Source organism: Nymphaea colorata, chromosome 11, assembly GCF_008831285.2.
Source record: "Nymphaea colorata isolate Beijing-Zhang1983 chromosome 11, ASM883128v2, whole genome shotgun sequence".
Lineage (NCBI taxonomy): Eukaryota > Viridiplantae > Streptophyta > Magnoliopsida > Nymphaeales > Nymphaeaceae > Nymphaea > Nymphaea colorata.
Window position 1 is genome coordinate 15,532,627 of NC_045148.1, and position 14,353 is coordinate 15,546,979.

Below are 14,353 nucleotides of genomic sequence, written 5' to 3' on the forward strand. Positions count from 1 at the left end.
TAAACGTGATGAGCTCGAGCTCGACACCGTCTATGTGGGTTCACCTTGAGCTGACCTTATCAAATCGAATCAAGCTCGAGTTGAGTTTAAGCTAGCCGATTTTGAGCTTGACTTGGTTCATGTACATCCCTAAATATAAGAACAAGGCCGGGTCGTGGGCACAAACATTGGGCCACCCTGAGCCCGACATCAAATCATAGAACACGTCCCGTGTTTGCATCCATAAGAAGAACATCCTCCAAAGTCAAAAATCAATGGGTGGGAGATAAAATAGGCAACGTCGATTTTCAACAGTAACTCATTTTGTCTTGGATTTTTGCCTCCATATATAACCCACCGGTTTATGGGTCTTGAATAGAGTTCCACTCTTTAACTTCAATGTTAAATCTCTTCCCCAAGAACTGGCGTGTTTCTTTTGAAAGCCTGCACCCAATCAAGAGATGAACACTTGACTCCTCCAGACATCCCCATAAACAACAGCGATTTGCCAAGAATATGCCGAATCTTTGAATTCTGTCCTCGGTCGGTAGCCTTCGCCTCAACGCTAGAAGGAGACACCAACTGGCCATGGGGATTTTTCATTTCTTCTTCCACAATTTTCTAGAGTTCGGATCAGGGGACTTTCATTCCTGATCTCAATATAAATCCATTTTGTGGATAATGAATGCACCTGGTGCTCTACCCAATAAAGATTATCTACAGTATCGTAAAGAGAGGAAGAAGATTGAACAAGATATATGGCTGGAGAAGATAAATTAACGCTAAGGTAGAACTCTTTATTTATTAAGGACGTGACAAACTGAAAATTGTCCACCCACATCCTTTCACACTTACCATTACCAAGCCGCCACACAAGAAATTGGCTAATCGCCTGCCATCCAAGAGAGTAGGGATGTCAGATTCCAATTAGATATACTGTTAATCATATTTACTTTTCGTATATACATATATTTGGATCTGAATCCAAAATTCGATTTTACAGTCTGAATTTGATTTTTATATTCATATCCGAATCTGAATTTGAACCAAATTTTGCCAATTTTGAAAATGCAATGTTATTATATATGTGATATTTGTCTGAAAATAAATGTGATCTAAAACCGATCGAATATTTATGTATATACAAATCCGATTAGATGTCCTTTCTTAAATGTAAATCTGATCTCATTTCTTAATTGGATATTAAATGTTTTTCATATTCGATTATTTCAGATCAGTTCGATCGGATATCTGATTCAAATCAAAATATATTGACATCCCTAAAAAAGAGCTGAGCTATCTATCTATTTTAGGGTCCAAAGGCAATTTGTCTTCAAATATTTGAACTTTACTAGTTTAGCACCTTCTTTAGTTGGTGTGCAAACTGGATTCCAATTCAACAGATGACATCTTTTCAAACCATCAGAATTGCCGAGTAAGAAATGACGAGTCTTCTCCTCGTTTACCTTGGTAAGAGCATTCGGCAATAGTCAAGCCTGAACTTAACAGAGAACTCAAGTTTTGTAAATGAGTTCAGTTTAGAGTTACATGAACTCGATTTAAGTGAGCATCTGCAACCATGGTTTTGAGGTTAACATTTACCATGAGATTTGCAGGACAGGATTGTTGAAGTTGTGAATCAATTAACTTAATCTTTGATGTAGAGGCTTGTTACTGTAATTAAGCGAGCTCGCATTGCCGCTCCTTGGGAGAGAGAGGAGGAGGAGAAAGATTTGAGGCAAACACCAGTTAGGTTTTGGGGGAACTATAGCAGAAAAGATGCCTGGTTGGAGCTATTCAGATCTGAACCGAGGGATGTAAATGGGTCGGTATGATTCAATAGCTACCGACCTGATCGAACCTGATATATATGTTTAGTTGGATGTATTAAGGTAAGGAAAAAGAATAATAGCTATAATCAGACTCAGATTTGGTAGCTTTGTTCAGGTATCCCAATCCAATTCCAAGTCTGAAATCTGATAAGAATCTTACCTGATTGTACATCAAAGCGGGATCTTACATACCCACGTAAAATAATGCAAATTAGTGACTTTCAAAAGTTCAAGCTCGATCTTGAGTCCAACTCAGATAATCAAGGAGAATCTGATTAGCTCGATTAGAGTAACTGCTGGATCCTATCTAGGGTTGGAGCTTTTATGAGCAGGGCTGAATTATAGTTTCAAAATTTTGATAGGGACCGAAATATCAATTTTTAAATTTTTTATGTATAGAATAAATGAAATTTTTAAAATTTTATATATAAAATTTATGATTTATTTTTTTGAAGGGGCGGCCAGGCCCCCCTGACTCTGCCCACCATCCAAACTAATCAACCCTTGTCGAAACCATCTAAACCTCTACTTGAACGACATGCTCTCTCTTTTATATATATATATATATATATATATATATATATATATATATATAGAGAGAGAGAGAGAGAGAGAGAGAAAGAGAGAGAGAGAGAGTAAATCATGACTCTAGCTATGTAGATTCACTAGCCATTAATTAAGGTCATTTATTTAATGCGGTAGAATGGGTGAGAGAAAAACAAGAAAAAAAATTGAAAACTAATACTGTGCATGTGTATAGAAAGTGTACATGCTGGCATTTTCTAAACATGCAAATTATTTCAGGTCGAAGAGTACCCCAACTCGTATCACCAATTAACTCAAAATCATCTCTATTGTTAATAAAAAGGAAAAGGTAGCCTAGAGAGAACATCATTTTTTCTGGGAAAAGCTATTCCAAGCTTTCCCATTGCAGAATGCTTATGGACATAATTAACTTAAGTTGCTATTTGAGTAGTTGGACCATCTACTTCTTGGTCTTGCACTAGCCTTTCTCCAATTAAACCAAACATAATTTCTCTCATGTACCGCCACATTCCCATTTTTACTCGGTCCTTATAATTATGTTTTTCCAACTCGCATCAAATAAAATAATCAATAAAATGAAAATGAAAATGCACTTTTGAGAAGCCATGGACCCACGGAGCTGATCAGCATGCAGTGCTCGTTCTCCGTTTGATAGGAACGCGTGTTCCTGCGCTGTGGCAGGGTTGTGCACAAATTTCAGTTTATTCCGCTTGCTCATAAGCTGCTCAATTATTAGAAAACACCAAGAATACACCAAGTACTCATAAGCTGCTCAATTATTAGAAAACACCAAGAATACACCAAGTACACTAATCGACCACTGTGAGTTATGAAATAACTCATATTACAATCTTTTACGTTCCAAAGATGTGAAACACAACACGGGTAGTGAACACTTCCAAGTAACGCCGACGAGGTCCCTGCGTCCTTACAAACACCACATAGCTCACATTACAATAACAGAACCAACAAGCAACTCTAGTTGCAGATTATATATGAGACGGATGTATATATATATATTTATGTTGGTGGGGATGATACGATCAGAAGACCTTCTCCTCTTCCAGTTCGGGATCGTAAAGGGTGCCAAAGAGCCAGTCCATGAGGATGGTATAGCCGCCATAGTTGTAGCGGCCCTTAGTGTGATGGATCTTGTGGTATCCGCCACCCATGACCGGCCAGACCTTCCCATGGATGCAGTCATGGGCGTTCGCCGCCAGCACACCCTTGCAGACGAAGAGCAACTCGTGCGTAGCGAAGTGCATCGGAACCACGAAGAGCGCCATGGCTTGTGGTGCCGCCTGCACTATTCCGTCTAGGGGATGGAATGCACACCCTGTAACCACGTTCTCACATCACAAACACGAAGCAATGGACATTTGTGGAGGGGTTATTTGTTCATGTAATTTCTTATTCAAAGCAAGCTCTGCACCTTGTGTGTGCGCGTTTGTGTTTATGTATCACTTTACATGTCAACCAATATCAAGGTGTTTTTATATTATATTTATAAAGTTAAAAGTAGTTGTTACTGGTGGTAGTTTGACTGTGAATCATCATACGGGGTCATGTCAGCCGCTACAACTTTTATGTTGGCCACTATCTATCTTCAACAGCCATTTTAGGGATCGTAATTTTTGAAACTTTTATTCTAAGAACACCATTTTTTTGTTCTATGAAATATGGTTTAATTGTGGATGTTGTTTTAGAAACATGCATTCTTAGAATATAGTCTTTTTTCAAGAGGCTGTTCAGATCAATAACAGATGCATCTGCCGCAAAAAGTGGGGCAGAGTCACTTTAGTTTCATTTTGTTTTTGGATTAAATGCATGGGACAGTAACATTATTATGTTACTGTTACTAAATTAAACTGCCTATTGAAGGGTTATTTAAACATAAAATCAACATAAAAGCTCAAAACAGTTTCTAGATTTTTTTGTGTAAAGCACTAACAAAAATCATCAACATGTACCTGCGAACGGGGAAATAGTATCTTCCTTGTTAAATTCGTGATGGGTTGCATGAAAGGACTTGTAGAGTGGCCGTATTTCATGCATTAATCTATGTGTCCAGTAAAGTCCGAAGTCGGCGATGAGCAGATAAAGAGTCGTGTAGAGGATGTGCATGGGCCAACCAACTTCTTCTACTCTCACGAAGGTCTTTGTCCATCCCATCTCGATCACGTACTCTCCAACTGCTGGCAACAGAGTGGAGAGAGGCATAACCTTCATGCTCACCCATACTTGCTTTAGCATGACCCTGCTTGTTGGTATCCGACCTGCATAATATTGGTTGCACTCAAATATCACAATGTTTTCAAGTACATCACTCGGTCGAACGTTTCACAAGTCACAGTATATGTAGAATATGGAATACGAGACGTTCTTTATTTTTTTGGGGGGTTGAAGGATTCCGATCGAAAACCCACCTAGAGCAGTGCCCTTCAGTTAGAAGGGTGCCGAAAATATTAGTTTTCAGATGTCCCAACATGTTACAGTTTGAGTCTAAGCTCTCTCTAGCAACTTTTCACAATTGAAAAGTTACCTCCAAAGAGAGAGAGTCTAAGCTCTTTCTGGCACTTTACATAATGCAAAAGTTTCACAAGAATCGGCTAGTTTCACAAGAATCGGCTCACTTAAACTCATAACGACACAAATAATGTCAAGGTCAACACTATTCATTAATACCATCAAGATAGAACCTTCCAAAAGTTGACATAGAAAGAGAGAGATGGAAAGAAGAGAGAAGGACCACAACGGGTTCACTTAGCTTCCATAAGAGCACCCTTCAAAATTTGAACTGAAAATGTGTCTATAACATGTTACCAAACCCAACGGTTGCGCTACCCATCACTGAAGAAAGAGCCGAAAACTAATTCCATTCAAATATGTAAAACTTACAACAAATTTGAACAAAAGATGATGAGTAAAACTAAAGATAAAATCAAAGCCCCCAAAAGCCTTAACGATGGAAGTGACTTTTGTTATGAGATTGAAAGGTAAAACTTGAAAGTAGAACGTTTGTTCTCTAAAGAAAGCACTATTCTTTATCATCCGAATATGCCACAAGCCATAACCTCCAAAAAAAAATCACCATCTCTTGGATTTCTAGATCTCTCGCAGAACAAAAAACATGGTCACGCACAAACAACTTCTCGAACACGAAGGGGTAATTGATTCCATGATGCACAGACCCCATTTTGTGCTTCTAAACACCTTTAAAATAAGTGAAAATAGCTTCTTTTTTTTTTGCTTTGTCCCATAAAACACATCGATTTGCTAAGGGAAAACCCTGCAGGTTGACATGGGTTTGGACCTTATTCAAAAGACTAAATGGAAAATCATTAAATAAAATTTGGTGACAAGAAGTTACGAAAATACAAATATGAAAAACTAAAAAAGAAGAAAACAAAACAACTAAAAGCAGAGAAATAGGAGGGGAGAGAGACCATTAGGGAAGTAGACATGTGGCTTTAGGTGGTAGATATAGAAGCACCAGATGGTGCTAGGAATGAGGAGCAAGAGGGTGGCGGTGATGAAGTTTCGGAGCCACGACTGAGCAAAATGAGGCAACGCTGCCCGCCAAGCGTAGTCACCAAGAACCACATCGTTCCACGACTCCGTCATTCTCACGAACTGCCTCAGGTACGCCTCTTCCATCTCTCTCTCTCTCTCTCTCTCTCTCTCTCTCTCTCTCTCTCTCTCTCTCTTTCTCTCTGCTTGAGAACTGAACTGCTAAGAGTTGGCAATTTAAGTAGCCAGAAGAAGAAGGCAGGGGGAGAGCTCGCCTTCTTCTTGGATGAGAAGTGTTGGGATAAGGGTTACCCACACACCACCAATGTCTGCAACAAACATGCACCACAAAGGAAATAAAGGCATTTTTTTTTCTTTTTTTTGTAAAGTAGAGAACATTTTAAACGTTGTTTTTTCGCAAATCGTTATTTACCTTTATAAAAAAAAAATTCTTTTTCTATGTTAATGAGATATTTTGTTCATTGCATATCTCTGTGCATGAAAAAATCGTGTTCAAGGCGCTATAATACATAACCTGCTTCCTTTATAACTAGTGGCGGAAAAGGTCAAATCTCAAATAATGAAGGTGACCTTGTATTAAGAAAAATGACCTCCTTGTAATCACAAGAATGTAAAAGAAGAAAATCGTTTTGTTACATGACTTTAATATCAAATGATCCAAGTACTTCTCAAACAAGGCGACGCTTTTATAATAGCCTCCTCGTTATTTGGTCATTCCAAAACTTGATATTAACTTTATAATGTTTTGGCTGTTTGAATGCTCGACCGAAAGGGACATTTACAATGAAGTTGTCCTCGCACGGCGAAGAAGGTATTCTTGTTACCACACTAAACTAAGCACATGGGCAGCCGACACCTTCTTGGATTAAATCTCTCTGCGACACTTTTCTACAGCTTGGATCAGCGAGCTTTTATTCCTGACCTCATTAATAAATCCATTTTTGTGGATAAGGAATGCACCTGGTCTTACTTTTCTACCTTTTCTACCAAATAGAGATTATCTTCAGTATCAGAAAGAGAGGAAGAAGATAGAACGAGAGATATGGCAAGCTTAGATAAATTAAGGCTAAGGTAGAACTATTTATTTATTAAGGACGTGACAAATTGAAAATTGTCCTACGACGTCCTTACTGTTAAAAACATGAAACTAGAATAGAAGAGCATAGAAAACACTCAAGCATATACGTGGTTAGACATTGTGATGCCTACGTCCACGGGAATGAAGGAGCTCTCACTTTATTTTCTGTGATACAGGATAGGGAGGATGAATCCACAATTTATGGAGTACAAGCCAGACCAGATTATGGTAAGAGAATCACGCAGAATTCTCATAATTGTTCCTTTGATGAAAAAGGCAGTGATTGGATTCACCTTCCTAAGAAATAGAGGCAATCCCTGTAATTCTGCTAACACTTACATAGTTACCAAGCCGCCACACAGAAATTGGCTAATCGCCAGCCATTTCCCAACACAACTTTCCTAAGCCCAAGATAGCAGGGATGTACGCTGATCAAATTAGGATTGGATATACTAATCATATTTGTTTTTTGGTATATTCATATATTTGGACTTGAATCCGTAATCTGATTTTACAATCCGAATTAGATTTTTATATTCATATTAGAATCGGAATTTGAACGTATGTGATATTTGTCTGAAAATAAATCCGATCAAATATTGATGTATATCCAAATCCGAATCTGATCTAAATTGGATATTAAATTTTTTCATGTTTAATTTTTTCAGGTCCGTTCCGTCGAATATATGATTCAACTCAAAATATATTGACATCCCTAAAAAAAGAGCAGAGTTATATATCTATTTTACGGTCCAAAGACTATTTGTCTTCAGATATTTGAACGTTACTAGCTTATCCCGTTCTTCAGTTGGTGTGCAAACTGTATTCCAATTCCATTCAACAGAGGACATATTTTCAAACCATCAGAATTCCCCAGTAAAAAATGACGAGTCATCTTCTCATTTACCTTAGTAAGAGCCTCGATTTGATTAATTCGAGGCAGCTACTGATTTTTGTAATTTTATATACGTAAAATGGACATAGGATAAAAGTGGGGATATTTAACCTGTTTTATGAAATAATACAGTAAAATGTGGGGCCAGTTTTAATATATATATATATATATATAAATAACCGTTGATTTCACAAGATGAAGGGTTTTATTTTGATGTATCAGATGTCAATTAAGAGTTATATATATATAATAAACTGCCAACGTCCATTGGTTTTTTATACGTGGCAACATTAGACAAATGTCATAAATAATGCATTCCATAAATAGTGCACCATTTCCGATTAACATCACAAAATGTCAAAAAACTCGTACAATAATGGGGTTGGCCGACCGATTTTATATATATATATATATATATATATATATAATTTGATAGGTTCGACCTATTTGACAAAGATTGGAGGGTGCGTCATGGTGGTGACGGGTGTTGATTGATGGATGGTCTTGACAAAGAGGATCGTATATTTCCAATAGGCCAAATTTTCAGAAATGTTGACGGACACACCTATGCTTCTTCTATCGGCCAAATCTTCATACTAATCAAGAAAATGCGAACATCATGTGTGTTATGTAGACGCCACGGACCTCCAACCAGGTTATATTTTAACCATTGAGAATGGTAAATGAAGAGCCTTTATGTAATGCTAGTCCAAATCTTGCATATGGCTGTGGGAGAAATTATTCCACAAACTATTTAAGATAAACTTCAAGATGTCGTGATTTAACGTCTCTCCCCTTCCATTGAAGAACATCGTATCTCTCATCCGCATCCATTTGATGATTCTGGAAGCTCTCCTTGATGAACTAACTGCAACAAGTCCCTATCCGAATTAGTGTTTGTTCACTTGGAAAACAGTAGATCATAAGGTGGGGAACTTAATTCAAGGGGGAGTGAGTAGGACCCCACCACCCAATGTCGCCTCTAATCACTTTCTTAATGGATATGGATGGACTTTTGTCCCCTATATTTCATTTGTGCTCTCTCTCTCAGTCTCCAAATCTTCATCCAATCACCGCCACCGCCCGCAGACATGATTAGACTCATCGTTTGGCCAATGCAATGTGTGTTGTGAGAGGTTGGGTTATCATTTACTGAGAACCTGTCATTTAGTATCGTGCTGCAATTGCATGTGGAATTTCAGTCGGTACTCAAATGCAGCAAAAGAGTTTAAAGTTAAACGTGTTAAGCTTGAGCTCGACACCATCTATCTGGATCACCTTGAGCTGACCTCATCAAACCGAATCAAGCTCGAGTTGAGTTTAAGCTGGCCGATTTCGAGCTTAACTTGGTTCAAACAAATATGACAAGAACTCCTCAAATGTAGGCGTATTTATTTTAGGAATGTTGCTCACCTTACTTATTGGCAGAACCAACATACAATCTACTATGTATTTATTAGAAGAAAACCTAGTTGAGGTTATGAGATTGAACTTTTTCATGTGACTTGACGTTGCATGAATATTCATATGAGTAGACATATTTTCAAGAAGCGATAAATTGTTACAAGCTGAACATATGCAAGGTTTCCATATGCAATTGCAGAAAATACTGCCCTTACCTAGTGAACAACCTATGGTGCTACTGACATAACACCAACAAGTTCTGATAAGCAATGTTATCCATATCGTATGATATATATCGTATAAGTCTAAACGACCTATACGATATGCTTGCGATACGCGATATGCTTGTGTATGGCCTGTATCGTGCGATATGGGCACTGTATCATATCATACGGGTGCCGTATCGTACGATACTGGAGAAAAATGAAAAAGGGGCCCGACGGCCCCTTTTTTGTGTTCTTTTAAAAGCTACGCTCCTCTCTCTCTCTTTTCGTGTTTCTAAACACTGCAAGAGACGTGGGAGGGAGAGATTTTCTCCATTTGCATCAAGCTTTGCCACCGAAGAAACTTTCATTACGAGCCTCGTAATGGGAAGTGGGCAAGGTGGGAAGCATGGAGAAAAACGATTTTTTTGTTTCCAACACCAAAAATGTGAGAAATAACTCGTTTTCGCCAATGAATCGTTCATTTCTCTTATTTCATACATTTGTTTGTATGTTTTTACTTGTTTTGTGAAGATACCATGTCGGACTGTGCATGGCAGTGGGGACGGTGGGAAGCTTTCTTATTTTGGAATGTGTTGTTTATACTTCATACTTCATATTCATGAATGTTTCCTTAAATACATTTTTCTTTATTTTTTTCTTGTTTTTTTGGATTTTTTGTGAATTTTTATGATTTTTTGGAACTTGTTCGATTTTTTAAAAAATAAAAAATTAATTTTATGATATGCTACGCTACGTTTATAATGTGTTACGATATGGCATATAGGTCGGCCCAACTGATACACGATACGCTACGCCTTTTATAACATTGCTTATAAATATGGCCATTTTCTGTTAATGACTAAGGGGTAGTAAAACTTATTCATAAATTGTAGGCAGCAGATAACGGTTGCTCTTTGACAAATTTATCTTACTCAACTACTAATGCTTCAAATTAAGTCAAATTTGTCAATAAAGTGTTTTTCTTACCGTTTGACGGCCTTGAATTTTGATTCTAGAATTAAAGTTTCAAAGCAAAATTCCACCCCAAATCAGAACTGAAAGGAAAATTTAAGTTTTAGTTTTCCCTAGTGTTTGATAGTTTGGAATTTCGCTCCCAAATTGAACATAATGTATTTGATAAAACAGGAACTAAAACTATATGATTGATAGAATTGAAAACCCTTGGTGCTCTAAAGAGAGATGAAAAAAATTTAAAATTCTGAAGTCATAATTTCACTGCTTAAGATAGAATCGCCGTTCTGAAATTTGATTCAAGAACGAATGAATCTATAATTCTAGAAACAAAAAATTTTATTTGATAACACCAATTCTTATTTTATCAAAAATGAGAATTTTATTTTTTTAAATTCCACAATTTCGACCTCATGAAACACGCACTAAATTTAGAATGGTGGGAGAAAATTTTCTTTTCCACCCATCGTAGACTTCCTTGCAGATACGGGTTTGGTCTTCCTTCTTTGCTCAAATAAGGATGATTTTTTCTCCGAATCCGGAAAGGATCTGAGAAAAGCTTCAACGATTAGGAAAAAAAATTAAACTAAACTTTCTGTAGAGAAAACATCTGGCGACTCTTCTCGATCGACTATTTGTAGGCTTGCTGCGCCTCCTCTCCATCTGCCTCTCTCTCCCCGTGCACCAGTAGCGGAGCCATTGTGGGGCATGCGTGGGCGCCTGCCCACGCCAGCCAAAGAAAGCTCCACAGTTAAGTGGAGGCTCATCTGCCTCATGCCCGTGTGTTGACGCCGTGCTGCCCACGCCAAAAATGGATTGGGTCCAAGCCCAGCAGTCCAATTGATCCAGCTCCAGAAAACATAAAGCATTTTGCCCGCAGCCCCCCCAAATTCACCCGAAAGTCGAAACCGAAAGTAGAAGGCGACGAAGGGGCGAACCGGCGAGCGAAGGGCAAGGCTGCAGCCTGTAGAGGGCAGGCCCACAACCGCGCAGGCTCGCAGCAGCGCAAGCAGCAAGGGTCAAGCCGGTAGTTGGTAGGGTGCTTCTTCTTCTTCTTCTTCTTCTTGAATCATGAATGAATTGTTTCTTCTTCAATGGTGTTGGCCCTTTCATTTGTTTTCCATCTTTTCAATGCTTTTGAGTTTTGCCTCATGCGTCTCATTTTTGTGCTAGAGATAGAAGAAGCGGCTGAAGCGCCCGGAGAATCAAAGATCCACGGACCCAACTCCCACGGTGGTTGCTTTGTGACAACAAGCTACTGCTACCCTCCCTTTCTGAAAAGGTAACCTACCCTCCTTTTCTGAACACCGTTGTAAATCTATAGATGTGGTCTGCCCATCGCCAGTTGAAAATAAGATTAGATTTGTTTGTTTAAATGTTGGATTGAGATAAGACCTTGATTGCGATTAGAAGCTGGTATAGGTTTTCTTATGATTATATTTGATCCACATATCTGACCATCCAAAAGATCAATTATGGTAAATGAGATTCGATATGATTTGTTGAATTGAATGTGATGCAATTGAACTAATTTCACTCTAGAAATATATTTTAACTATTTTATGAACTCTTCCATGTGATAAGGTGAAAAGCGGTGATGGATTTGCAAAATTTTCAATTGAACACATCGTGACCATGTACACAACATAATTATCCAGATTGTCAAATTTTTTCTCTACTTCTTGCAAAAGGTCTGAGCTTATTCAGAAAGCAGAATGCATGAGAATTGCTGAAGCACTGGAGTTAAGTAAACTTTAAACATGACGCGGATTAAATCAAGAGATGAGTCTCAAACGACCTAGTGATACTCGCTGGAGTTCTCACTATGATGCCTCAGTCAATTTAGTCAACTTGTATCCTTCTGTGATTAAGGCATTAGATTTTATTGCAGAAAATATAAGTAAAGGAAAATGGGAGGCACTTGAATTGATACGTTCCTTGCGAAATTTTAAATTAATATTTGGCTTACATTTGATGTATAAATTTTTGGGGATCACTGACATGCTTTCACAAGCACTCCAATGGAAAGATCAAGATATTGTAAATGCTATGAATTTAGTTATTGTATCAAAAACATGCCTTCAAGATTTGAGAGATAAAGGTTGGGACTCTTTTATGAGTGAGATTTCTATATTTTGCAACAAATTTGATATATATGTGCCTGATTTAGAGGAGAACTATACACCTGAAGGACGACCCAAACGTGGACATGAAAGGATTACATTTTTGCATCATTATCGTGTTGAAGTATTTCATGCTGTTATTTGATATGCAACTTCAAGAGTTGAATAGTCGTTTCACTGAGGCAAATACAGAGCTTCTTCTTTCAGTAGCATGTTTAAGTCCAAAGAATAGTTTTTCTGCTTTTGACAAGCACAAATTGATTCGTCTTGCTGAGTTTTATCCTAAAGATTTCAATGGAGCAGACTTCTATAGACTTGAAAGTCAATTAGATGTATATCTTGAAGACATGAAAACCACTGAAGAGTTTTCAAATTTGAAATCTTTGACTGAGCTATCTGAAATGATGGTAACAACTGGAAAGCACATAATATTTTCTCTGGTGTATTTGTTGATTAAATTGGCACTAACTTTACCAGTTGCAAGTGCAAGTGTTGAGAGAGCATTTTCAGCTATGAACATTATCAAAACTAGGCTTCGTAACAAGATGGGAGATGAATGGGTTAATGATGCTTTAGTCACTTACATTGGGAGGAACACATTTGATAATATCAGTGACCAAGCAATCATGCATCGTTTTCAGAATATGAAAAACAGACGAGGCCACATGTAATTTTGTACATGACTATAGTTTTTTTGACTTGCTTGTTGAGGCCAACTGTAAATTTGTTTATAACTATAATCATTTGATTTATTTTTTATGCTAATTGTAAATTTCTTCATATTCAGTCATTTAATTGACTATTTTGATGTCATTGGCCAATTGTAATTTTGTCCATAACACTAATGATATGATTTGCTTGTTGGAACTCATTGTAAGTTTGTTCATAACTATGTTTATTTTGCTTTATTTTTAAAATAACATATATTTTAGTTTGAAATTTTTTTCACTTACTATGTACTAGTGCCCTATAGTTAAAAATTTCTGGCTCTACCACTGCCGTGCACCAAAGACTCGATGAGAAGAATACCAACTGGTGCAGTTCCTTTTCAAGATCTGTCAGCTGGCTCCAAGAATCCGCCGCCATTTTCTTCAGGTGTGGTACATTCACGTACTTCATCATCACTTTGTCATGAAATCATCTTATTAATTCCCATTACTTGTCATGTTCCTCTTCTTTCTACTTTAATTTTCCGTCTTCCCCCTCCCTCCCTCCCGTTGCACGGCTGAAATTCCTAGCTCTCTCAATTGTCCTGTCACACCCCTGGTTACACCGACCATGCACATCAAGTGTTTGCTGCAATAACTTAGACGCATTTCATAGTGCCATAGCATGTTGTCTGACTGGCCTAAGCATTTGCCTTGACCCATTGAAGCAATGTGCTTCTTCCTACCAAGCTATCCGGTAATGCTGATAGCAAAAAATCTGCTGGAAAAAGTGATGCAGGTTCATGTAGCCTTATGAATCTGTTAATGTCTGACTGGCAAAAGTGATGCTCAATCGGATGCAGAAACCTCTGATTTTGAACCTTCATTATGGCAGCCTTGTATGATATTCCTGCCTACATTATCAAAGATATTCTCCTTCTAGAAATCTGCTCACTTTCGTTTGTCTCGATGATCAGGGCTCATGGTATGTCGAGAAATATCTTGTAGTTTGTGATTTTAATTTTCTTCAAACATAATATGTCGGTGCATGCATCTATTTCACATCTTAAGGGGTGTCTTTTAGAAGAAGATTTTGTTATTGGAACTCATGTTCCTATAGCACAGCTTTCAGAAATCTTG

The 14,353-nt window shown here is 37.8% G+C and overlaps 1 protein-coding gene across 1 annotated transcript; it reads right to left on the minus strand.

Moving 5' to 3' along the window:
• Positions 1-4,301: 4,301 nt before the first annotated feature.
• LOC116264814 (delta(7)-sterol-C5(6)-desaturase-like) lies at positions 4,302-6,058 on the minus strand. Its single transcript, XM_031645224.2, has 2 exons — positions 5,804-6,058; positions 4,302-4,633 (listed from the first exon to the last, which is right to left on the minus strand). Exons 1-2 carry the CDS (start codon positions 6,012-6,014, stop codon positions 4,317-4,319), a joined length of 528 nt encoding a protein of 175 aa, XP_031501084.2. The 5' UTR covers positions 6,015-6,058; the 3' UTR covers positions 4,302-4,316.
• Between the last annotated feature and the right edge of the window lie 8,295 nt (positions 6,059-14,353).